This window comes from Ursus americanus, chromosome 25 (genome assembly GCF_024610735.1).
Source record: "Ursus americanus isolate L20-20 chromosome 25, mUrsAme1.1.p, whole genome shotgun sequence".
In the NCBI taxonomy this organism is placed as follows: Eukaryota; Metazoa; Chordata; class Mammalia; order Carnivora; family Ursidae; genus Ursus; species Ursus americanus.
This window is the reverse complement of record NC_142151.1, coordinates 4,188,396-4,215,911: the sequence shown is the minus strand read 5'-3', so window position 1 is coordinate 4,215,911 and position 27,516 is coordinate 4,188,396. Positions and strand designations below refer to the sequence as shown.

Genomic DNA, 27,516 nt, shown 5'->3' with positions numbered 1-27,516 from the left:
CCCCCCCCTTTTAAAATATTTTATTTATTCATTTGAGAGAGAGAGAGAGAGACGACAGCACAAACAGGGGGAGAGGCAGAGGGAGAAGGAGAAGCAGATTCCCATCTGAGCTGGGAGCCCAACATGGGGCTCGATTCCAGGACCTGGAGATCATGACCTGAGCCGAAGACAGATGCTCAACCATCTGAGCTACCCAGGTGCCCCAAATTCCCTTTCTAAGACAGAAAAAGACAAGCTTCTTCAGGTCAGGTGAAAGGAAAGTTTACCCTGAAAATTTATAAACAAAGACCTGTATTCACACATGTGATTTTGATTTTGAACTGATTTCGTGGAATTTGAACTGATTGCATGGAGTTAATGGCCAGGGCTAGTAATATCCCTAGGGCACTAGGCCTAAACAAACTCCAGACCATCTACAGGAATACACCTGTAACTGAGGATATTCCAACAGACAAATCACAGTTTAAGATGACCATTTTATTCAGTATTGTATATCACATGAAGAAACAAACCACCACAAGGGATCCAAAATAGTAGATAAAATTAAAGCCCCAGTAACTCAGATAAAAGTAGTATTGAATAGAGCCTTTAAGTTATCTTAAAAGAGTCAAGTTAGTGTTGGAAGAGGGTGGTGAATGACTGATTTAATAAAGACCTAAAAGAGATTCAAGAAATGAAAATGCATTGTGATTAAAAACTAAAAGTGCTACTTTCCTCAGTTATCAGCCTTTAGATATTTTGACTTTATCTTTTCACTGTCTGTTCTCTCCAGAAGAGGAACATTTTAGGAGGATAACCCAGGACAAAATAGCTCTGCTGCCATGGATCTGAGTCTCAGTGGAGAGGGTATATGACTTGTGGATGATTGTAGACTCTAGTTTGAGAGTGGGAATAGAAGTGATTAAGGGATGTGAAAGGGGGCTTTTATGGAACTTTGAGAGGAGCCAAGCTTGCAGTGGTGATTTGGAGATGGAGCAGGACTCTGGAACAGAGGAAATTCCAAGAAAGGTGCTGGGAAAACTTACATGTTCGTGAAGCAGGGAATAGGGGGAGGTTGGAGGGGTTCTATGCAAATGAGCTGTCAGTTATCATGTCTCATTCAAAACCCATGTGTTAGGGTTGCCACTGAGCGGGGAGGGACAAATCCTTTCCCTAGGCACTGGGCCTGGTGAAATGGCAGCAGAATTCCTTCCCCACTGAAGCCATTAGTTAAGTGCTGAGCCTTTTTGTTGTTCTTTTTTCCCTCCTAGCTTTGTTTATGATGTTAGTGAGGAGAGTAGGGACTGGAGTGGTGACTGAGTTCCTCTTATCAATTCTTTGGTGGGTACTTTTGGTGACAGACTGACAATTGTTTTATTTTCTTTGTGGTTGTCCAAGTATATGCCCCTCTCACCTATATACCTACCCTTCCAAGACTTGTATGGTCAGTTGGAAGTGTTCATCTGGTTTGTGTTCATTCATCTCTTATTTCTGGAGCAGGGACTGAGACCTGGCCACATGTCTTTCACAGACCCTTCCTCCTTTGGACTTTAAAGTTTGATTAATTGCAAAAATTTTAAAAGAGGTAATAAGCAGTTTAGATATAATGACTCAAGAGAGACTTAGTGAACAAGAAGGTAGATCTAAGAACATTGCCCAGAGGTATAAGAAATGGAAAATGAGAGAGAAGATAGGAAGGATAGGGTAAGGTTGTGCAGGTGTACGCACTCACACATACATACACCCTCACACATAACACATAGAAATCTTACAAAGAGAAAGGGAAATAGGAGGAGGCAATATTCAAAGAGATAGTAATTGAGAATTCTCCTGACTTGAAGACAAATACTTGAAACTTTTGGCTTAGAAACACAATCAGCCCCATTATATATACATAAAACTAGGTGCATGGTACTGAAAGTGCAGAACACAATAAAAAAAAAAGTCTTTAGAACAACTAGAGAGAAAATACAGATAAATTTACAAAGGAAGACATTTATACAGACAGCTGCGGTAGACACCAGACACCACAAAACAGTATCTTGAAAATGCTTAAAGAAAAATAAGCCGGCCTGGAATTCAACATCTATCTGAACTATCATTCAAAAGTGATGATGAAGTAAACATTTCAAACAACCTAGGATTATACCACTAATGGAATATTTACTGAAAGAATTTTGAAAAATATATTTCACAGAAGAAGAAAAATGAACCCAGATAACGAGAATAAGGAGCAAAATGGAAGGGTGAACGAAAAGATACCTGGGCGTATATAAGTAAGCATATACTGTTAAATAACAATTATAATGTTATCTTAAGGAGCAATAGGATAAGAGGGACCTAAAGTATTAGGGGAGATAATGTATAAGATGGATGATGAGAATAGTGATTTTTTAATGGTATGTAAATTTACAATAAATTTTTTAAAACTAATATATACAGCTTGGGAAAAGTTGAACAAATTATACAGTCTCAATATCATTACAAATTATATGCCTTTAATTAAAATTCTTGGTAATATTCTGACTCTTTTAGTTGGCTTATGCTATAATTTCTACATTATAAAAATAAAAATCTTTTTATTGGAAAAAATAATAACCAAGATAATTTAGAAAACAAAGTTGAGGAAGGTGTTACAGGAAGTGGTTCTACCAAGAATGAATTATTTTAAAACTATAATACTTAAGAAAGTGTGGTGTTAGTGCAGAACAGACCATTCCAATAGAATATAGAATCCTTGGGGTGCCTGGGTGGCTCAGTTGGTTAAGCGTCTGCCTTCAGCTCAGGTCATGATCCCAGGGTGCTAGGATGGAGCCCTGCATTGGGCTTCTTGCTCAGCAGGGAGCCTGCTTCTCCCTCTCCCTCTGCCTGCTGCTCCCCCTGCTTGTGCGTGCATGCGCGCTCTCTCTCTCTGTCAAGTAAATAAGTAAAATCTTAAAAAAAAAAAAAAGAATATAGAATCCAGAAATAGAATTACACTTATATGGAAAGGATAGATTGTTCATCAAATGGTATTCGGTTATTGGTTGATATAGAAAAAAACAGCCAACCCTTCTTTTATCCAACCAGATAAATTCCTCAACGGGTAAATTCCCAAGTATGGCAAACAAAACGTTTATATTTTTAAAAGGAAAAGAAAAGGTATGGCCTCAGTGTCTGGAAGAACTACTGAAGAGATAAAGCCCACCTCCCATAAAGTAAAAGATTAATTTGAACTACAGTGAAATAAAAACATCAAAATCAAAAGACATCATAAGCAAGGCGGAGATACAAACCACAAATCGAGAAAACATTTGTAACATAAAATTAATAAAGGATTTGTATCTAGAGTATATTGAGAACTTCTACAAAGAAGGAAAACAACAAATGATATGATTAGGCATCTCACAGAAGAAAAATCTCAAGTAGCCTGCAAAGAGAACAAAAACTTTTTCTCATTCTTGCCTCTAAAAATGTAAATTAAACAACAGGATATGAGTTTACACCCATCACCTTGATAAAAGTTAATGTCTGATAATACTGGTGGCCCTGTGTAGCAATGGAAACCTTCATACAATGCTATTAAGAGAGTACATTGGTACAGTCCCCTTGAAAAGCAATTTGTCGATAGCTATGAAAATTCAAAGTGTGGGGTGCCCAGGTGGCTCAGTTGGTTGAGTGTCTGGCTTCAGCTCCGGTCATCATCTCAGGGTCCTGGGATTGAGCCCCGCATCAGGCTCCCTGCTCAGTCGGGAGCCTGCTTCTCCCTCTCCCATTCCTCCTGCTTGTGCGTGCGCGCTCTCTCTCTCTCTCTCTCTCTCTCTCTCTCTCTGTATCAAATAAATAAAATCTTAAAAAAAAAAAAAAGAAAATTGAAGGTGCCTATTTCTTATGATTCAGTAATTCTAGACATGATCCTAATAGATGTTCTTAGTATTTTTTTGTGCTTCACGTCTCTTTTGAAGGCTAGAATAGTGTTTTAACTCTATATAGTAAAATACTTAGGACTATAGTGAAAACTAATTATACTAAAATATAGTTATAAAAATTTTAAAATTTGTGATATAGTATGCATTGTTAGGGTATACTAATCAGGTCAACTGAAAATCTAATAACTGTCAATTTCAAAGTAATGATTAATATAAATGATATTTTGAGATAATCTATAACCACTGTTATATCAAAATATCTAGGGCTGTTGGTGACAAAAATCAAAAGGATTACTGAATACTCTTCAGATATATATATTCGTAATTGATTTATGGGCTTATTTCTGGACTCCTAATGTTATTCCTTTGATTTACGTATCTATCCTTAATGCCAGTAACACACTGTTTTGATTACTGTAGGTTTGTAATAAGTTGAGAACCTGTGTCCTATCCAAGTATTTATATCTGAGGAGATTAATATTGTATGTCCAAGGAGATTAATATTGTAACACCACTGCAATATTGTAGTTGCAAAAATGGGGGAATAGCCTAAAGATTAATCAATAGGAGATGATATAAATTGTGATATATTTAGGTAACAGGTAACTGTGTAATGATGATGAACAAAAGCCAAGTTAGAATAATATGGTAGATATCTTGCAGTATCTCCTTGTATATCATCACAGGTGATCTCAAACAATACTGAGTGAAAAAAACAAGCTTTCAAAGAAAACATACTCTATAACATCTTTTTATGAAATTGTAACATTTTAACAAAAAGTGTAAAAACCTATATGGGATATTCAAGTGTAAGGAATAGTGATGGGAAGGACAATCTTGTTATAGTTACAGGCTTTTAGTTATGTCTATAATGTTTATTTAACTATGTAATGGACACATTACTTTATTGTATGCCTGGAATCTTTTGTTAAAATATGTATTGCATGATTTGACAGAATATTAACATGACAGTTTCAATTTTAATATACAGAATAATTCGGAGTTTGTGTATATGGGACCTTGTCAAGGGAAGATCAACAAATTAAGTGCTTTTCCCCAGTTCATCTCAGAGAAGTGAATTAATCTATGAAGTGCCAGGTGCTTTAAACGTGATGAAAGTATACCTAGTAGATTAATATATTCATAAAGAAAATTCTAATCAAAGCAAAGACAGAACTAGAATTTATATTTAGATCTTTTTGTCTCCAAAAATCTCATACTTGTTCCATGTTGTTAAATTGCATATATCGCATAAAATAACATATTTTAGAAGTGGTAAGTTAACTGTATCCACAAAATGATACGGTATCTGAGTAACATATTAACATAAAGACACTGAAATAATCTCAAGCATGACATTATAATCCAGTTTTCTTAAATATACTTTAGCCTGTTCTCACACTCATGAAAGGCTGAAGAAATTATTAGTTATTAGTAACTTTAATGTTAAAGCATTCCTGTTTTAAACATTATTGATCATTATGATTTAGTACATGTTTGGCATTTCAACTTATTTTTGTGGGGTTTTTTTGTATTTGAACTATTTTATTTTTTTATTTTTATTTTTATTTTTTTTATTTTTATTTTTTATTTATTTTTTTTTAAAAGATTTTATTTATTTATTTGACAGAGATAGAGACAGCCACCGAGAGAGGGAACACAAGCAGGGGGAGTGGGAGAGGAAGAAGCAGGCTCATAGTGGAGGAGCCTGACGTGGGGCTCGATCCCGTAACGCTGGGATCACGCCCTGAGCCGAAGGCAGACGCTTAACCGCTGTGCCACCCAGGCGCCCCTGAACTATTTTATTTTTTTAAGTATAATTAGCATATAGTGCTATATTAGTTTCAGATGTGCAGTATGATTCAACAATTCTGTACATTTCTCAGGGCTCATCAAGATAAGTGTACTCTTAATAGCATTTAAATTTGACTGTGTGACTTGGTTTTCTGTTATTTTAAACCACATTCTGTTTTGGTTCTTGATTTTAGGATCGAAAATTAACAAAGTCTGAGAGACAGAGATTTAAAGAAGAGGCTGAAATGTTAAAGGGCCTTCAGCATCCCAATATTGTTCGATTCTATGATTCCTGGGAGTCCACAGTAAAAGGAAAGAAGTGCATTGTTTTGGTGACTGAACTTATGACATCTGGAACACTTAAAACGTAAGTCTATCAATATTATAAAAATTGACCAAGAAGTATGAAAGAACTTGAATTGTCTCCTGTCATATTTTATCAGTCCTGCTTTTGTTGCCCGGTGTACCAAGGAAGGAACAGTCCCTCCAACTCTTGGTAGCACATTTTCCTGCACACTAAGTCCTTTGGTGTATAAAGTGATTTTATAATTATTTAATGGTAATATTAAAATAAGTTATTACAGAATAAACCTAGTTATTTTAAATCATGTTGATTTGCTGTTCTAAAATTGAGCGGCTAAGAGATCATGAAATCATATGACAATGTAGCCCTCTAGTGGTTAAAAGAAGGTTGAAGCTTATTGAGAAGTTTTCTCCATTTACTATATCACCTTGTATTGGACAGTTTGTGCTGCATCTATGCAACTGTTATGTCAAATTCAAATTATACTGTGACAGTTAATTACTAGATAAATCCATTTGCCATAGTATTAGAAATTAAAGCCGAAATAGCTAGACTTAACATTTCTTTCAGGAAAACAGGTCAAATGCAGAAATTTCTTGTTCTCCATTTGAACAATTCCCAACAAGGAATTCCCTTTCCCTAAAAGAGTTTTAAAGTAAGAATGGGAGTTTGCCTGTGGAATTCCTGATCTCTCAGATTACCTGTACTCAGAGTGGAAACTACAGTTGACCCTTGAACAACGTGAGGGTTGGGGCATTGAACCTCCATGTAGCTGAAAATCTGAGTATAACTTTTGAATCCCTCAAACTTAATTACTTAGTAGCCTACTGTTGACTGGAAGCCTTACTGATAACATAAACGGTCAGTTAACACATATTTGTATATTATATGTATGATATACTGTATTATAATAAAGTAAGCTAGAGAAAATAAAATTATGAGCAAATACATTTACAGTACTATACTGTAAAAAGTCTGCATGTAAGTAAACCCACACAGTTCAAACCTGTATTGATCAAGGGTCAAATGTGGTATAAATTATATGGCTTAAATTTTTTATTGTGGAGGAATTTGACTTTTAAAAAATTGTCTCTTTAGTATGTATTCATTCCTTACTACTTTCTTTAGTTAATACTACTGAGCTAATTCATCCCAGATCTTTGAAACAGTTTTGTATCTCCTGGATGTAAGGACTTGCATGTGCTTTTGGATGCTCAAGATTAACACATTGAAAAGCCAACAGATTATTTCCCTTCTGCAAATTCTAGTTTCCCCACCCAGCTTCTCTAATATTTATGGCAACACCTTTATCCTCGTCATCCAAGTTGCTTGTTATATGTCTTTTTCTTCCACTAGATTGTGTGCTCCCTAGCACTGTGCCTGAAATTTAAAAAGTATTTGAATGAATTAAGGAAAATTGTGCGGTAGTAGTTGTATGTGTATCTGTACCTAGAGATTCTTTTCACCAGTTCGGATACTTTAGTGGGCTGTCAGTAATCTGTAAGGCATACCCTAGGAGAGTACCCTATGACAGTTTATTTGTTTTAAAAAGTTTATTGAGAGACTTTGGGTAACATAATAGGCTAAGCCTCTGTGAAATTGTTGCTCGGTGGAGCACACAACTCTTGATCTCAGGATCATGAGTTCTAGCCCCATGCTGGGTGTAGGGATTACTTAAAAAAAAGAAAAATAGTTCAGATGTAATTAGAAAAGATCCAAAGAACTTTTAGAAATAAGAATAAATCCTTAAAATTAAAACTTCATTGATTAGGTTAAACAGCAGACTAAATTTAACTGAAAAGAATAAATATGAAGATCAGAAAGCAAGAAGAATATGAGACATGGAGGGAGAAGACATTAGATCTAATTATCATTCTAGAAGGAAAGAATCAAGAGAATGCGGAAAGACTTGAGGATGTGTATCTAGTCCTAAGCAAATAGATTTTTTTTTTAATTTAAAAAATTTATTTGACAGAACACAAGCAGGGGGAGTGGCAGGCACCGAGAGGACATGCTTTAATGGCTGTATAAAAGTCATATATAACTATATGAGAACACGGTTTTGTTTTAAATGTATTTGCTTAAGGGGGCGGCTGGGCGGCTCAGTCGGTTAAGCGTCTGCCTTCGGCTCAGGTCATGATCCTGGGGTCCTGGGATTGAGCCCGTCTGGCTCCCTGCTCAGTAGGGAGTCTGCTTCTCCCTCTCCCTCCACCCCTCCCCCCAACTCATGCTGTCTCTCTCTCTCAAATAAAATCTTAAAAAAAGCATACAGCATAAAATTTGTCATCTTAATCATTTTTAAGTGTGCAATTCAGTAATGTTAAGTACATTCACATTGCTGTGCAACCATTCTTCAGCACTCTTCAGTCCTGCAAAATTGAAACCCATTAAATAACTCCCCATTTCCTCCTTATCCCAGCCCTTGGCAACCACTAACTGCTTTTTGTCTCTGGTTTTATCTGATCCGGATATTTCATATGAATGGAGTCAAAATAACGGGGCCTTTTGTGTTTGGCTTTCACTTAGCTAAATGTTTTCAATGTTCATGATGTTGCACGTATTAGTACTTCGTTCCTTTTTATGACTACATAATATTTTGTTTCATAGATATACCACAATTTGTTTATCCATTCATTCATTTATAGACATTTGATTTTTTCCCAACTTTCAGCTCTCATTAATAGTCCTGCTATAAATATTTGTGTATTAATTTTTGAGTATATATTTTATTTCTTTTGGATGTATGCCTATAAGTGGAATTGCTAAGTCATGGTAATTCTATGTTTAACTCTTTGAAGAACCACCAAACTCTTTTCCACAGTGACAGCCATTTTCCATTCCCACCAACAATGTAGAAGAGTTTCGGTTTCTCCACATCCTTACCAACCCTTATTATTTTCATAGCCATCCTACCAAGTGTGACATGGTATTGTGGTTTTGATTTGCATTTTCTTAGTGACTAAAGAGATTGAGCATCTTGTCATGTGCATGTTTGCCATTTATCTATCTTTGGAGAAATGTCTGTTCCATCATGTCTTTGGACAAATCTCTATTTAAGTCCTTTGCCCATTTTTAATTTTTTAAATTTATTGTTGAGTTGTAAGAGTTCTTTATGTATTCTGAAAGCCTTTCTCAGATACATGATTTGCAAATACTGTCTTCCATTCTATAGGTTGTCTTTTTACCTCCTTGATAATGTCGTGTGATGTACGAAGTTTTTAATGTTGATGAAGTCCAATTTACTTGTTTTATTTGTTGTTGTTGCATGTACTTTTGGCGTTATATCTAAGAATCTATTGCCAAAACCAAGGTCGTGCAGATTTACCCCTAAATTTTCTTCTAAAACTTCTACAGGTTTGTCTCTTACATTTACATTTGTTTCATTTTGAGTAAACTTTTGTGTATGTGTGAGGTGTGGGGCCCAATTTCATTCTATTGCACAGGATGTCCAGTTACCCAGCACTATTTGTTGAAGAGACTATTCTATCCCTATTGAATAGTCTTAGTACTCCTGTCAAAATCATTTAACCATAGATGTATGAGTTTATTTCTGGAGTCTTGATACCATGCTTTTGGTCTGTATAACTGTCGGTAGCCAGTACCACACCGGTTTGATTACTGTAGCTTTGTAATATGTTTTCAAATTGGGACTTGTGAGTTCTCCAATTTGTTCTTCTTTTTCAATATTGTTTTGGCTAGGGGCGCCTGGGTGGCTCTGTTGGTTAAGGGTCTACCTTCAGCTCAGGTCATGATCCCAGGGTCCTGGGATCAAGTCCCACATCGGGCTCTCTGTTCAGCCGAGAGCCTGCTTCTCCCTCTTCTGCTTCCCCTGCTTGTGCTCGCTTTCTCTCTCTCTGTCAAATAAATAAATAAAAATTTTTAAAAAATATATATTGTTTTGGCTATTTGAGGCCCTTACAATTCCATGCGAATGTAAGAAGTAGTTTTCCATTTTTGCAGGAAGGCTGGTAGAATTTTGATTTTATCTGTAGATAGAATCAAATATATTTATAGATGCATTGAATCTGTAGGTCACTTTGAGTAGTGTTGCCATCTAACTATATTAAGTTTTCCAATCCTTCAACACAAGATGTTTTTACATTTTAATTTTCCAACAGTATTTTCTAGTTTCTAGGTCTTTCACCTCCTTGGTTAAGTTTATTCCAATGTATTTTATTCATTTGGATGCTTTTGCAAAATAGAATTGTTTTCTTAATTTCCTTTTCAGGTTGTTAATTGTTGGTGTATGGAACACAACTAATTTGTGTATTTTGATCTTGCACTCTTGCAACTTTGATTGTTTTATTAACTCTAGTTGTGAGAGTGTGTGTGTGTTTGTGTTCTTTGGTATTTTCTATGTATAGGATCTTGGCATCTACAAATACAGTTTTACTTCCTTTCCAATTTGTATACTTTATTTCTTTTTCTTGCGTAGTTGCTTTGGCTAGAATTTCTAGTACAATGTTGAATAACAGTGGTTATTCTTGTTTTATTCCTAATGTTAGAAAGCTTTCGGTGTTTCATTATTTAGTATGATGTAAGGTTTGGGTTTTTCATAATGTTCTTTATCATATATTCTCTGCTATTCCTGGTTTGAGTATTTTTATCATGGAAAGGTATTGGAATTTATCTAATGTTTTTTCTGCATCAATTGAGATGATCATGAGGTGTTTTTTTTTTTTTTACCTTTGTTTTACTAATGTGTATTATGTTGACTGATTTTCTCTTGTTGAGGGATACTTCAATTTCATGGATAAATTGTACTTGGTGCATAATCCTTTCACTGTGCTGTTGGATTCAGTTAGCTAATGTTTTCTTGATGACTTTTGCATCTATATTCATAAGAGATACTGATATATAGTTTTCTTGTGGTGTCTTTGCTGACAGGGCAAATGAATAACTTATGAAGTGTTTCCTCCTTATCTACTTTTTGGAAGAGTTTGAGAAGGATTAGTGTTTTTCCTTTAAATGTTTGGTAGAACTTAATATTGAAACCATGTAGTCCTGGACTTTTCTTTGTTGGGAAGTTTCTTGAGGGAATGATCCATGTGTTCTTAAGAATAGGTATTCATCTGTTTTTGGGTGTCATGTTCCATATATTTCTCTTGTGTTTAGGTGGTTTATAGTATTGTTCAAATCCTCTACTGCCTTAATGAGCTTCTGTCTCGATGGGCTATTCATTTTTGAAAGTGGACTATTAAGTCTCCAACTATTACTATAGAACTGTGTATTCCTCCTCTCAATTCTGTCTGTATTTGCTTCATGTATTTAGGAACTCTGTTTGATGTGTAATATGTTTATAATTGTTATAATCTTGATAAATTGACCCTTTTATCAATATATATTCTTTATCTCTTGTATCAGTTTTTTAGTCTGTTTGTCTGATATTAATATAGCCACCTTGTTCTCTTTTGGTTACTATTTGCATGGAATATCTTTTTCTGTCCTTTCATTTTCAACCTGTATGGGTCTTTGAATCTAAAGTGAGTCTCTTGTAGACAGCATGTAGTTGGATCATACATATCTCCATTCAGCCATCTCTGTCTTTGATTAGAAAATTTAATCCATTTCTCCTTGAAGTAATTGGTGATAAGGAAGCACTTTTGCTATTTGTTTTTTGTATATTTTAACATCTTTTTTGTACCTTGTCTTAATTACTACTTTTTTTAATTTTTATTTTTTTATTATTATTTTTTTGTGATATACCATTTTAATACCCTTCTCGTTTCCCTTGTACATATTTTTTGGATATTTTCTTAGTGGTTACCTTAGGGATTACAATTAACCCATAAATGTCTAGCAATCTATTTTGAAATGTTACCAGCTTAGCTTCAGTAGCTTCAAAATCTTTGCTCCTGTACAGCTTTGTACCTCTTTTGTGTTTTTGTAGGTTTTGCAAAGATGCAAATTTCATCTTTATACATTGTGTTCCCATTAATACAGATTGATAATTATTGATTTATGTGTTTGCCTTTTAAATCATGTAGAAAATAAACAGGGAAGTTACAAGCCAAAAATACATTCATACTGGTTTTTATATTTAGCTATGTAGTTACCTTTACCAGAAATTTTATTTCTTCCTATGGCTTCAAGTTACTGTCCAGTGTCCTTTCATTTCAGCCTCAAGGACTTGCTTTAGCTTTTCTTGTAGGACAGGTGTACTAACAACAGACTCCCTCAGCTTTTGTTTATCTGACTGTGTTTAAATTTTGCCTTCATTTTTGTAGGATATTTTTTACTAGATATAAAATTCTTGGTTGACAGGTTCCCCCCCCCATTAGCATTTTAAATATGTCATTCCTCTGCCTCCTAGCCTCTATGGTTTCTGCTGATAATCTTATTGAGGATCTCTTGATTATGATGAGTTGCTTCTCTCTTGCTTTCAAGATTCCCTCATCTTTGGTTTTCAACAGTTTGAATGTAATATATCAATCTGAATCTCTTTGCATGTATCCTTCTTGGAGTTTGTTGAGCTTCTCAGAAATGTAGATTCATGTCTTTTATCAAATTTAGAAAGTTTGTGACCATTATTTTATCAAATACTCTTTCTCTTCCTTCTTATTTGGGCCTCTCATTATGCATATGTTGATTAGCTTGGTGGTATCTCACAGGACTGTTATGCTCTATTGAGTTTTCTTTCTTTTTTTTCCCTGCTCTTCAGACTACATAATTCCAGGTTTGCAGCTGCTTCTGCTTGCTCTATCTGCTGTTGAAACCTTTTAGTGAATTTTTCATTTCAGTTATTTTTTCAGTGACAGGACTTCTGTTTGGGTCTTTTTAATAATTTTTTACTGATTCTCTATTTCTTGAGCTAAAATTTCCTGTGCTCTGGATTTTGGCAGCCATTATTCTTAGCATTTAGTCTTCCAATTTTGTGGGATGAGTACCATAATTAACCCTATTTAACCATGAGTTGGTTGTCACTTATATTAAATAATTCAGCATTGAAAAGCTGATAGGAGCTATGATTATGAGGGCAGGACTTTTCAACTACTAGGCTTTTCTTCAAGGTGATTGGGCATGAGTCAGCCATAATGAAGGACTTAGAGATGCCGTATTAGACCCTTTATTTATTTATTTACTTAGTCATTCAGTCTTCTTCTCTGATGATACTTTTCTTGTTTGGTTATGGTGATTCTTAACTAATATCCCTATCTTTAGCACCACTTCTCATTCTTACCATATTTAGCTTTTCTGGGTTTGTAAATGTCCCATTTGTGGTTATATGGGCAAATCGGATCTCTTTTTGTCCACATTCTCCCCTTTCAGACAGTGCTACAGTAATCATGTATATTTGTCCTTATTTATTTCTGTAGAAATAGATTTCTAAAAATGAAATGTGGCTCAAAGTATATGTATAATCTTAAATGTTTATTTTATTTTTTAATTAAATGTATACATTGGACATTGAGTAGCCAGTCAGGCGGTAGCAGGAGTTCAAGCTTAGGAATTCACTTGCCATCTCTGTCTTGTAATAGTTGTATAACTTCGGGCTCCCTGTCTTCATCAATAAAAAGAAAACTTAATACTCTCTACTAGAAAGTAGAAGTGACTTAGTTATTAGCATTGTCTGATATGTATGCCATATATCAAAGGTTTTAAAATCCAGTGTGTTTAAAATTGGACTTTGTGAAAATTAAAATCTTCTGGACATTGAAAGATATTATTAGGGGTACCTGGGTGGCTCATTCATTAAGCATCTGCCTTCGGCTCAGGTTATGATCTCAGGGTCCTGGGATTGATCCCTGCCTGCTTCTCCCTCTCCACCTCCCCTGTGCTTGTGTTCGCTCTCTTGCTATCTTTCTCTGTTGAATAAATAAATAAAATCTTTAAAAAAAAATATTATTAATAGAGTAAAAAGGCAATTCACAGAATGGGAGAAAATATTTGCAAATCATACAACTTAAAAGGGATTAATATCTGCAATGTATAGAGAACTCCCAAAACTCAACAACATTAAAAACAAAACAACATATTCAAAAATGGGCAAAGGACTTGGATAGACATTTCTCCAAGAAGATATACAAATGGCCAGCAAATACATGAAAAGGATGCTCACTATCACTGGTCATTAGGGAAACATAAGCCAAAATCACAATGAGATACCTCCTCACATCTGTCAGAATGGCTGTTATCAAAAAGACAAGGAAAACAAGTGTTGGCAGGGATGTGAAGAAAAAGGAACCCTCGTGTACTGTTGGTGGACATGTAAATTCGTGCAGCCATTGTGGGAAACTATATGGGGTTCCTCAAAAAATTAAAAATAGAACTACTGTAATGTACAGCAGTTTGGCTTCTGGATGTTTATCTGAAAAAAATGAAAACACTAATTTGAAGAGATACATATGTACCCCCTGTTCATTACAGCTTTAGATATAACAGGAATGGATAAAGATGTGAGATATATATATATATATATAGTTCATCCATAAAAAGAAGGAAATTTTGCCATTTGTAACAGTGTGGATGGATTTTGACACACCCAACAACAAGAAAAAAACTGAACTCATAAATACAGAGAACAGATTGGTGATTGCTGTAGTTGGGGGCACAAGGGTGGAGTGTGCGTAATGGTGGCAGTGGTCAAAAGGTGCGACCTTTTGGGGCGCTTGGGTGGCTCAGTCATTAAACATCTGCCTTTAGCTCAGGTCATGATCCCAGGGTCTTGGGATTGAGCCCCGCATTGGGCTCCCTGCTCAGTGGGAAGCCTGCTTTTCCCTCCCCCACTCCCCCTGCTTGTGTTCCCTTTCTCGCTGTGTCTCTCTCTCTCTGTCAAATAAATAAAATCTTAAAAAAAAAAAAGGTACAAACTTTTAGTTATAAAATAAGTAAGTCCTGGGGATGTAATGTACAGCATGGTGACTATAGTTAGTAATGCTGTACTATATGTTTTTTTTTTTTTTAAGATTTTATTTATTTATTTGACAGAGATGGAGACAGCCAGCGAGAGAGGGAACACAAGCAGGGGGAGTGAGAGAGGAAGAGGCAGGCTCATAGCGGAGGAGCCTGATGTGGGGCTCGGATCCCAGAACGCCAGGATCACGCCCTGAGCTGAAGGCAGACGCTTAACCGCTGTGCCACCCAGGCGCCCCTGTACTATATGTTTTAAAGTTGCTAAGAGTAGATTTTAAAAGTTCTCATCACAAGAAGAAAATCCTATAACTGGGTGGTGATAGATATTAACTAGATTTGTTGTGGTGATCATTTTGCAATATATGCAGATCATTTTGAATCATTATGTTGTATATCTGAGACAAATATAATGTTATATATCAGTTATATATCTCAATTACCATATGACACAACATTTCCACTTATGGGTTCATACCCAAAAGAATTGAAAGCAGGGTCTTGAAGAGATATTTGTAATATAACCATATTTATAGTTGCATTATTTACAATAGCTAAAAGGTAGAAGCAGCCCAGATGTCCATCAAGGAAAGAATGGATAAGCAAAATGTGTGTGTGTCTGTCTGTCTGTCTACACCCAGTGGAATATTTTTCATCTGTAAATGACAAGGAAATTCTAACACGTGCTGTAATAAGAGTGAACCTTGAGGACATTATGCAAAGTGAAATAGGCCAGTCACAAAAAGTCACATACCAATACTGCTTGATTTCACTTTCTATTAGGTACCTAGAACGGTCGATTCATAGAAACAGAAAGTAGAATGGTGGTTGCCAGAATCCAATGGGGGGTGGTTTTGGGGAGTTATTGTTTAATGGGTATGAAGTTTCAGTTTTTCAAGATGAAAAAGAGTTTTGGAAATAGTTGGTGTGATGATTTCATAACAGTATGGATTACTTAGTATCACTTTAAAATGGTAAATTTTATGTATATTTTATCTTAAAAAATAGGAAAATCCTCTGTGTTGAATTTTCTCAAAAAATAGAGGTGGAACAATTAGTATCTAACTCATTTTATGAAGCCAGCATAACACTAATACCAAAACCTAAAATATTATAGAAAAAGAAATTTTTAAAGAAAATGTCCTTCATGAATATTGATGCAAAAATCCTTTACAAAATAATAGCAGATTGGATCCAGCAATTACAATATATCAATACCAGAGAGCGTTTATCCCAGGATCACAAAATTGGTTTAACATTGAATGAATCAATGTTATTCATTACATTAACAGAATAAAGGAGAAAAGCCATATGATCATTTCAAAATATGTCAAAAAGTATTTGACAATTCAATATCTATTCATGGCTATAAACTTTTAGCCATACTAGGAATAGTAGGGAACTTCCTCCAGCTGATAGATAACAACATCAACCAACCTATAACTAATATGTCAAACTTAACCATTGCCCCTGAGATTAGGAACAAAGAAAGTATGCTTGTTTTAACTATTTACATTCACTATTTCAGAGGGCCACCCATTGCAATAAGGCATAAACACAGGGAAAACTAGTAAAAGGCATAAAGATTGGAAAGGAAGAAATATCACTGCCCTTGTTTGCAGGTTATGTAATTGTTCACATAGAAAATCCAGTGATTCTGAACAAATTTAATGATATTATAAGATACGAGGTTAATATATAGTTATCTATTATATTTTATGTACTTGATCATTTTATAAATGTGAAAGAAATACAAGCTAGACTCAGCTTTTTCCCAGAATTTTCTTCTAGAATTTTTCAATTATAAGACAAGTTGAAAGAACTACACAGTGAACACACACATATTCACTGCCTAGGTTCTATTAACTTTGCTGCATTTACTTTACTACATATGTCCATCTAATCATTTCCCTATCTTTCTTAATTTTCTTTATTCCAAGGTAAGTTGTAGACATCAATATGCTTCACATTAAATACTTAAGTGCTCATTTTATTAAAGTTCTAATATTTATATGCTTTGTTTTTCCTTACAGTAAGATTTAAATACAGTGAAAAGTGTAATTAATCGTAATGGTATCATTCTATGAGTTTTGACAAAGGCATTCACTCATGTAATCAAAATTCTATTAAGCTATAGAACATTTTTATTATCTTAGTAAATGCCCTTATGGCTCTTCCTAGGCATCCCTTCCCTCACCCTTCAGAGGTAATATGTTTCCGTATTTTTTTATTTTTATTTTTTTTATTTTTTATTTATTTATTTATTTTTTAAAAGATTTTATTTATTTGACAGAGATAGAGACAGCCAGAGAGAGAGGGAACACAAGCAGGGGGAGTGGGAGAGGAAGAAGCAGGCTCATAGCGGAAGAGCCTGATGTGGGGCTCGATCCCATAACGCCGGGATCACGCCCTGAGCCGAAGGCAGACGCTTAACCGCTGTGCCACCCAGGCGCCCCGCCGTATTTTTTTAAACCATAAAACCAACTTTCACCATTAGTTTTCTTTTAATTACCTTATCCAAATGAAGTAGAATTTCATTTTAGTTCCTGTATTACCTTTTTAGTTGAAACCTTGTGTTGTTTTGTTGTTTTTTTTAAAGCAGTTGCTTTGGAGATTGTGTTTATATATTTAACTTTTCACAATAAACTTTGGGTTGATACTGTTCAATTTCATGTAAAGGAACCTTGCGCAGATAAAAGTTTCTGTTGTCCCTGATACTTGTCTTTGTGCTACAGTTTTTATATATGTTACATTTATGTATTCTATAGACTCCCTAAAACAAAATTATTAATTGTTCTTTAATTAGGCATGTGTATTTTAAAGATACTTAAGAGGCAAATGTAATTTTTTATACCTTCATACTTCTGAATATTTTCAGATAAAATGTTCATCTGAAGCCAGTCCACAAACTATCTTTCCTGCAGTGGGTTACATCAGAAATCTCTGTTCCATTCTTTTAGCATTAGTTGGGCTGCTTGGAATCTGCATAATATGTATTTCAGAGGTCAACCAGAGATTTGGGCAGAATGAATATTCAGGATTTGGGCCTCCCCTTCTATGCCAGCCTTTTGGGATTTCCCTCCTTTACTTTCTAGATCTCTGCTGTCCACTGGAACTCTCTGTGCTGATGGAAATATTTTATAATCTGTACTATCCAAAATGGTAGCCACTTGATACATGTGGCTGTTGAAGACTTAAACTGTGGCTAGTGTAGCTGAAAAATGGAATTTTAAATTTTAAAATATATTTGCCTAGTGAATACTATATTGAACAGACTATCATTATAGAAAGTTCTTTTGTACAGCACCGTTCTAGCTGCTGTGGTCATCTTGAACTCTGTCTTCCTATTTCCCAGCTAATAAGGCTACAGGCTTCTATTTAGAATTGAGCTGATCTGCACATTCAGGCTGGAGTCTTCCCTCAACTGTGAAAAGATTTAGAAAATAGGAAACACAAGCAGTACTTTCTTTTTTGCCTCATGTGAACTCCCTTCCAATTTATGCCTAATTTTGATTGCTCTCAAGTAGTTGTTTTTATATTTTTTTACTACAGTTTATAATGACATCTGTGTCCAGTAAGAATTACTGCACCATTTACCAGAAGTCAGACTCCACCCCTTTTTATTTTTTATTTTTATTTTTGTTGTTTATTTTTCTGTCTCTTAACTTCTAAATTATTTTAGTAGTGACCCAATTTTAAGGAATTCCTTTTTTGTGCTTTGTTATTAGAATTCATGTACCAACCACTTGTTAACCTTTCCCCCTTAACCTTGCTAAAAGTATCACTAACTTTTAAGGTTACTGAATCTTAATATTGTAAATTTGATATTCTCATCTCAGATATGCTAGAATTTAATGGAATTCTTCAAAGCAGTAAACTCATATCATTGATAACCTGTTTGGTGTACTTTGCCTTTTCTAGGTACCTGAAAAGGTTTAAGGTGATGAAGATCAAAGTTCTAAGAAGCTGGTGCCGTCAGATCCTTAAAGGACTTCAGTTTCTTCATACTCGGACTCCACCTATTATTCACCGAGATCTTAAGTGTGACAACATCTTTATCACTGGCCCTACAGGCTCAGTCAAGATTGGAGACCTAGGTCTGGCAACCCTGAAGCGGGCTTCTTTTGCCAAGAGTGTGATAGGTATGTTTCAGGTGTACCTTGCATCCTAACTGGTTTTCTGATATTCCTTTTATTTAGAAACCTGACCCTGTCAGAGCTTTTATTACGTGAAATAAGCCTTCAGAAATTTCTAGCTTGAACTCAGGAAGTGATCAGTTTTGCTTATGAGATGTGGAGTTCTCTGTATGCTTCTAGAATCATCTGGAAGACTAACAATGTTTTGTAAAGTTACATGAAGAGAAGTAAGGTGAACTTTGTTGACAAAACCTTATGTAACTATCAATCTTATTGGGTCATTCTGTTGATATGTAGTATTATGTACTTATTTATATAATGCATATAGAGTTACTTTCTTATAAAAGAAATTGAATTTATAAAAAGTGTTAGATATATATGCGTTCAAAAGTAACTACCTGTTAAGACTTCATTTTAAAATGTGAAAATGAATTTATTCCAAGAACTTGGTTTTAACTTTTCTTACTCCTACTTTTCAGAAGATATATCTGAAACAGAGCTTTTCAACCCTAGTATTATTTGACATTTGAGGTTGGATAGTTCTTTGTTGTAAGGGCTTTCTTGTGCATTATAAGATTATTTAGATGCCAGGAGCACATACCCTTTCCAGCTCCCCCACGGTTGTTACAACCAAAAATGTCTCTGGACTAATGTCCCTGGGTAACAAAGTCACCCCCTTGTTGAGAATCACTGATCTAAAAAAACATGGCTGTCCTTTCAGACTTTCAAATATATGTTAGAGAGTTGCAGCTGGAAAAATAATTTAATGCTTATTATTTTGATAGGCTTTCACTCTCTGAAAAGGATGTGACACCTTGAAAACTTGAAATCTTTACAGATACTCTATTCTCCCCCCAAAGGTGGTGACAGCAAGGAAACCATTAATTTTTAAGTGGGCTAGAATTTTACATATTAAGAGAAAACCATAGAACCCCCAGTAATTTGTACATTCTTATAAAATAGTGTCCTCCATAGAATATTATGTGACTTGGATTTGGAATGCTATTTTAAAATTTTCTTACAATAGATTAACAAGAAGAATTGGAGAAGAGTTATTTAAAGCTGAATTTCCTTTTTGCCTTCCTTACAGGAAAAGGAAACATTTCTTTGATTGTCTTTGGCTACTTAAAAATCTCTAACCCAAGGGAGGTTCCCCCCCCCCTTTTTTTGTTTAAATCATAGTATGTAAGCCTATTCTTTAGAAATGTCTACAGTTTGAGGGATCCAAACTTAATTTCTTTGGAAACATTGGAAAACATGGTCTGTGGGATCACATATGCTATGCTCATAACTCAGTCTATATTTGAGTTCTCCATTTGTGTGTATTTGTTTTTTGTCTGTAAGATCTGTAAGGTGTCCTTCATTGTATTTCTTGTTATCTGCAGTAGGCTTATTTGTGTACTGCAGGTGGTACGGTAAGTATGTGAAGAAAGGGGCTCTGGTGAGTGGCCTTTGTAGACAAATAAACTTTATTTTTTTCTTTTAAAAAACATATTGAATGTTGGATTTTTCACTGCAAGGCCTCCTTAAAAGTGAAACTGATCAGGTGGAATGTTAATGGCTAAAGACTAGCTATAAATATTATATAACCTTACAGCTACCATACAGTAGGGGGCAGACAAGTATTTTGATCTTTTTTAACCTGTCCTGCCTTATTGGTGGATGCCATTATATCCTCTTTATTTCTTGCTGGTCTCTTAGTTATCCTTCCATTTGTTTTCATTAGGAGTTATATCAGTTTTTCTCTTATCCAAGTCTCTATTTTGACATTGTATAACAGTAATCGATTTGAAACAGTAAATAAAGACACTTGATCCCATTCTAGTTTCTTTTATGAAGGCCATGCAAAAGTTCTATAAGATATTTGGTGGAAGAGGCTAAGATTTTCTTCCTCTTCTCTGCCCCCACCACTCTTCTCTTCTCTTTTCTTCCCCCCTCCTACTTTCTTCTGTCTCACAGGTCAGCTCCTCTGATTCTCCTCCAGATGAGTAACATCTGTAGCCTCTGCTCACATTGAGTCTGAATTGTTCTTTTAATTTAAGGTACCCCAGAGTTCATGGCCCCTGAGATGTATGAGGAAAAATACGATGAATCTGTTGACGTTTATGCTTTTGGGATGTGCATGCTTGAGATGGCCACATCTGAATACCCTTACTCAGAATGCCAAAATGCTGCTCAGATCTACCGCCGAGTAACCAGTGTAAGTATTACCCTAACTGATTAGTGAGCTTAAGTTACACTAATAAAGGAACGCCAAGCTGGATATCATCGAACCATGCAAAAGGGAACAGTAGTAGCACACTCAGTTGTTGGGGGAAGAGGAAGTTGAGGGATTTTATTGCTTCTGATTTAGTGAGAGCAAAAATAAAGATAAAGAAGTACTAGTATATTCTGGATTCTCCTTGCATACATTTAAACCTTTATTTTGAGATATATTATGTTTAAAAATACTCTGATTACTACTTTTCAAACCCTAATTTATTCATCTAAGTTCTCATTCCCTCCAACCATAAAACGTATTATCTGAGTTAAAAATAATGCTCTTAACTCAGGTTGCTTTGTTCACGGACTTTTCCCTAAATGGTTTAAAATAGATTTATGAATTTATTGAATCATTTATAAGTACCACAGGGTTTAAAGCATAACAGTAATTTCTAATCATCTAAATACCCTAACCTATTAAGATTTTTCCCCGGTTGTTGCAGAGATGTTTCTTTACAGTCATTGTTCAAAATAGGACACATTAGGGTCCACAGAACATACTTTATTGTTAGTCTCTTAGTCTATAGCTGTTGCCCCCTACTTTCTTTTTCTCAGGCTGGGTGAGGGAAGGAGAAATGTAGTAAACTGTAGTTTGTTTGGCCTTCAGATAATTCTGATAAGTATCCTAATCACTATTCTCTTTTGCCCTTAGAAAGTTCATCTGCTTTGCTTCTTAGAGTTCTATATCTGTATTCCAAGTTCAGTATTCACCATTCTTCCCCTATAATTTACATTATCCCTTTTTTCTTTGGGGGTAGGATGGGGTATTCACTGGATGTTTCCTCCCTGTATTTTATTTAGAATTCTTGAAACCTCAAGAAGTACAATTGATTTCTTGTTTTTCTATTCACCACATTCTGTTTATCAGGTTCTTGGTTCAGAATAACTCTTAGGTGTAGGCCTTCTTCATTCCCATTGTCAGAACTCTGATTTCACATCTTACTTCACACCTTACAACTGTCATCCTGAAGTAGTTAATATTATGAATTTGTTTTTCTGCTTCACTTGAACTGGTTGAATTTCCTTGCTATTTCTTCTTGGTATAAGGAACTTATACCAGTTTGCTTATGAAAGCATGTACAAATTCTTATTATAGGGGTGCCTGGGTGGCTCAGTCGTTAAGCGTCTGCCTTCGGCCCAGGGCGTGATCCCAGCGTTCTGGGATCGAGCCCCACATCAGGCTCCTCTGCTGGAAGCCTGCTTCTTCCTCTCCCACTCCCCCTGCTTGTGTTCCCTCTCTCGCTGGCTGTCTCTCTCTCTGTCAAATAAATAAATAAAATCTTTAAAAAAAAAATTCTTATTATAATCTTTGCTGTTCCTCATCTTTATCTAAACACCTTTTTTTAGTCAAACCAGTCCTCTTTATTATCTTGCACATATGCCACATCCTTCCCTTTTTTCCTCTCCATTTGTACATGCTGTTGACCTGTGCCTGCTCTTCTGCTATCCAGTCTTCCCCCACAAAATTTTATCTGATGGGTTTCACTACATAATGATTTTTGCCTTCTCTGAGCTTCTCAGCTGATCTGAATCGTAGCATTTTATTTGTAATCGATTATTTTACCTGGAATTTCAAAAATTGAATTAATGTAAAGCATTTTATTTTTTTTTAGGATTTTATTTATTTATTTGATAGAGATAGAGACAGCCAGTGAGAGAGGGAACACAAGCAGGGGGAGTGGGAGAGGAAGAAGCAGGCTCCCAGCAGAGGAGCCTGATGTGGGGCTCGATCCCAGAAAGCTGGGATCATGCCCTGAGCCGAAGGCAGACACTTAACGACTGAGCCACCCAGGCACCCCTAATGTAAAGCATTTTAAACGGTGCTTAGCATATAATAAGCACTATATATAGGTGCTTGCTGTTTATTTTTATTGCTTTATATTCTTCTTTAAGATTTGTAATCTTATCTCTACAAAGTATTTGTTTAATTCTATCCTTATCTTTAGCACTATCCCAAATATAAGTCTCAAATGCAGATACATGCAACATTTTGAGTCCCTGCTATATGCCAAGTCCAGAGCCTGACATCAGGTAATTAAAGATGAATAACATATGTATTCCGTCTTCAGAAAACTAGCTACAATATTAGAAGATAAGTGTGTAAGCAAACAGTTGTAATTACAGTGTGATAATAAGAGCTTATTGATTGTATGTCTTTTCTCTTTTGAAAGAATGCCTATTCAGATCCTTTGCTAGGTTTTTAATTGGGTTATTTGTCCTTCTGTTATTGAGTTGTATGAGTTTTTTGTATATTCTAGATAGAAATCCTTTATGACATAGATGATTTCCAATTATTTTCTCCCATTCTATCAGTTGTATTCTTTTTTTTTTTAAGATTTGTTTATTTGAGAGAAAGAGCCAGGGGGAAGGGCAGAGAGAGGGGGAGAGAGAGAATCAGAAAATCTCAAATACACTCCACCCTGAGTGTGGAGTCTGACACGGGGCTCAATCTCTCGACCCTGAGATCATAACCTGAGCTGAAATCAAGAGTCAGACACTTAACTAAGCCACCCCAGACACCCCAGTTGTCTTTTCTTAATAGTGTTACTATATTACTAGTGCCCTTTAGGACACAAAAGTTTTTCATTTTGATGAGGCCACATTTATATATTTTATCTTTTGTCTTTCTCATGCTTTTGGTGTCATATCTAAGAATCCATTTCCAAACCTCAAGTCATGAACATTTACCCCGATGTGTTTTCTTCTAGGAGTTTTATAGTTTTAGTTCTTATAATTAGATCTTTGATTCATTTTGAGATAATTTTTGTATGTGGTGTGAGGAAGGGTTTTAACTTGATTCTTTTGCTTGTGACAACTGTCCAACTGTCCCAGTACCATTTGTTGAAAAGACTATTATTTTTGCATTGAATGATTTCACCTTTGCTGAAAATCAGTTGACCATAGGCAGATGAGTTTATTCCTAAACCCTCAGTTCTGTTCCATAGATCTATATGTCTTGCTTTGTACTAAGTTTTGAATTGGGAAGTGTGAGTCCTTCTATTTATTCTTCATATTTTGGCTCTTCTTGGTCCTTTGCAACTCTATATAAATTTTAGAGTCAGCTTGTCAGTTTTTGCGATTCAGCTGGGATCCTGATACATATGGCATTGAATCCATAGATCAATTTGGAGACTTGCCATCTTAACCATACTGAGTCTTCTGGTTCATGAACATGGGATGTTTTTCCATTTACTTAGATCTTTTGTAATTTCTTTCAATGGTGTCTCGTAATTTTCAGAGTGTAAGTCTTGTACTTTTTTTATTAAGTTTATTCCTGAGTAGTGTCTTTTTGGGGGGATTCTATTATAAATGGAATTGAGTTTTTTATTTCAATTTTTGATTGTTCATTACAAACACTATTGGTTTTTGCATACTGATTTTGAATCTAACAAACTTACTGAATTTATTCTAATAGTTTTTTAGTAGATTCCTTAGGATTTTTTATATATAAGATAATTTAATCTGCAAATAGAGTTCTTAAAAAAACATAAGGGTTGGCAAGTGTGGGTATATGCTTTACTTGTGAGAAAGAATTGAAAAAAATGGCTGACTTAGTTTAATGAACATAATTTAGGGATAAACTTAAAGAAACAAAAGACTGGGTAGTGGTTGGCTTCTGGGAATTTTCTAATGAGAAAAAAAGAGATGTATCTCTTGATATGTCAGATTCCACTCCTGTTGTAATCATACAGTCTGTGTAAGAGAAGATAAACACGTAATTCTCAACATTTTCAGTGAAATAACCAATAAGAGTTTATTTTTAAAAATTAACTATAGGAATAGTAGGTAAAATTTTATAAGTAAATTACTTTTTTTTTTTTTTTTTTTACTTTTCCTAAGGGTAATTTGCCCTTTTTTTTAAAAGTTGCCTCGGATTTTATTTCCTTTCATTAACTCTCCTGATTTTGCTAGAAATGACAGAATAGTTGACAAATTAAAATACTGAATTAAAACAAATCTGAACCACCCAGTTGTTTTGATAGGTCCTATACAAATCCTTGTTTGAATCCAAATATGTAAATTTAATAATTTATTCTATTATATCATATTACATTAAAATTACCTCACCACATCCACACATACTGATTAATTTTTTTTTAACCTAACTTTCCAGGAAGAGTTGAGATTTGGGGTATAGGGAGACACAGGAAACGGTATACACCTAAAGTATAAGTTGGTTCACCAAGTTACTTGAGCATAGTTTTCAGGGGCTATTATAACAAAGAGCCACAAACTGGGTGACTTAAACCAACAGAAATTTATTGTCTCACAATTTTGAGGCCAGAAGTCCAAATCAAGGTTATAGCAAGGTCATGCTGTCACACAGAGAGGAGAACTTTTTGTTGCCTCTTACCTTCTGATGGTTTGCTGGCAATCCTTAGCATTCCTTGGCTTGTACCTGCAGCACTTCAGTGTCTGTCTCACATGGTGGTTCCCCCTTATCTGTCTCTGTCTCCTCTTCTTGTAAGGACACCAGTCAGATTGTGTTAAAGGCCCACCCCACTCCAGGATGACCTCACCTTAACTAATTATAATTGCAATGATCCTATTTTCAAATAAGGTCAGATTCTGAGATACTGAGGGTTAGAATTTTAACATATCTTTTGGGAGGGCAAGAGTTTAACCCATAATAGTTCATGGGTTCATCCAACAAATACTTAAGTCTGCTTTGTTCCAGGTGTTTTTCTATATACTAGGTATTGAATATTCTTGTTAAGTAAAACCCAAATCCTTGTCTCTTAAGAACTTATTAGGGGAAGAAGAAAAGACAAGCCAGATAGTTACCATATGGTATAAAAACAGTTATTCTAGGGATAGCTATTTAGTGGAAGCATAAAAGAGTGGTACCTAATTAAGTTTGAACAGGTTGGGAAAATGATGTTAAATAGGGAGAGACTAAGTTAATAGTGTTGCATTTGAGAAGTCAGACTTAAACTTTAAATTTTTTAAAAAATTACTCTGGCTCCAAAGTGGAGAATGGATTTATGAAGGACTAAAAGCTGAAAACTCAGTTAAGAGGCTGTGGAAATAATCTGAAGAAATGACTAACAGACTGAAATAAGGATTTTTAGTAGAGATGGCCAGAGTGAAAGGATGAGAGGTTTATTTTCTTTATAAATTAGAGTTCAGGTAAGCTAAGTTGTTCTTTTTCACTTACCATTTATGAAAATAAATAATACAGAATAAATATCCATTGTAAATATATATCCTCTTGAGAAGATAAGATGGATCTTGATCATTAAACTTGATTATAAGGTTAAATTTATAACTTTAAATTTTAAGACTATAAAATTATAAATTTGCATATGGTATGGTTTGTGTATTTTATTTCCTAACTTACAATCTATTACTTTTCTTCGTTCTATCATACTCTAAACCAGGGATTAGTGAACTATGACCCATGGGCCAGATTTAGCTGGCCATTTTATACAACCCATGACGAAGAACAGTTTCTATATTTTAAGTGATTGGGGGGAAAAATCAAAAGAAGAAAGATATGTCATGTCATGTGAACGTTTCAGTGTCCACAAATAAAGTAATAAAGCACAGCGACACTGATTTGTTTCTACGTTATCTTTGTCTGTCTTCACACATTACAATGGCAGAGTGAATAACTGGAACAGACTGTGTGGTTCCAAAAGCTTAAAATATGTACTGTTTGGGCTCTTAACAGAAAAAGTTGTTGACTGCTGTTCTAAACACATGTCACCAGAACTTCTTAAAAAATGCTCCGCTGAAGAGGTCTGTAAATAATTACTAATCTGTAAAAGTGGTGATAATATTCCTCTATTAGAATGCTATTCACTTCTGTACTTAGAGTAGACACAAGAATCTCAGTGCAAGCAAGTAGCTACTTAAATTATTAGCTCTGAAAATTCGTGGGCACTCTTTTTCTTTCTGTCAAAAGTAGAACTATCACATTAATTCTGTGATGAAAACTTAAGAGGTTTTAACATACAAGCATTTTTTCAGTGGCCATACTTATTACTGGTGTTGGTCTTAGAAATAACATCTTAGGGGCCCCTGGGTGGCTCAGTCATTAAGCGTCTGCCTTCGGCTCAGGGCATGATCCTGGCGTTCTGGGATTGAGCCCCACGTCGGGCTCCTCTGCTAGGAGCCTGCTTCTTCCTCTCCCATTCCCCCTGCTTGTGCTCCCTCTCTCGCTGGCTGTCTCTCTCTCTGTCGAATTAATAAATAAAATCTTTAAAAAAAAATCTTAAACCTAATATTACTGCTTGAGGTGATCATTCTGGATTTTAAACACAAAGGTTTATGAACCAAT

The 27,516-nt window shown here is 35.1% G+C and overlaps 1 protein-coding gene across 13 annotated transcripts in view; it reads left to right on the top strand.

Annotated features, from left to right (window-relative positions):
- The window catches only part of WNK1 (WNK lysine deficient protein kinase 1), a 151,751-nt gene that overhangs the window by 55,407 nt on the left and 68,828 nt on the right, over positions 1-27,516 (top strand). For all 13 annotated transcript variants that reach the window (XM_087855528.1, XM_087855520.1, XM_087855523.1 and 10 more), the window contains exons 2-4: positions 5,876-6,048; positions 18,757-18,977; positions 21,014-21,171. In XM_087855528.1, coding sequence (XP_087711654.1) covers positions 5,876-6,048; positions 18,757-18,977; positions 21,014-21,171 — 552 coding nt within the window. The remainder of the gene's footprint in view (positions 1-5,875; positions 6,049-18,756; positions 18,978-21,013; positions 21,172-27,516) is intronic.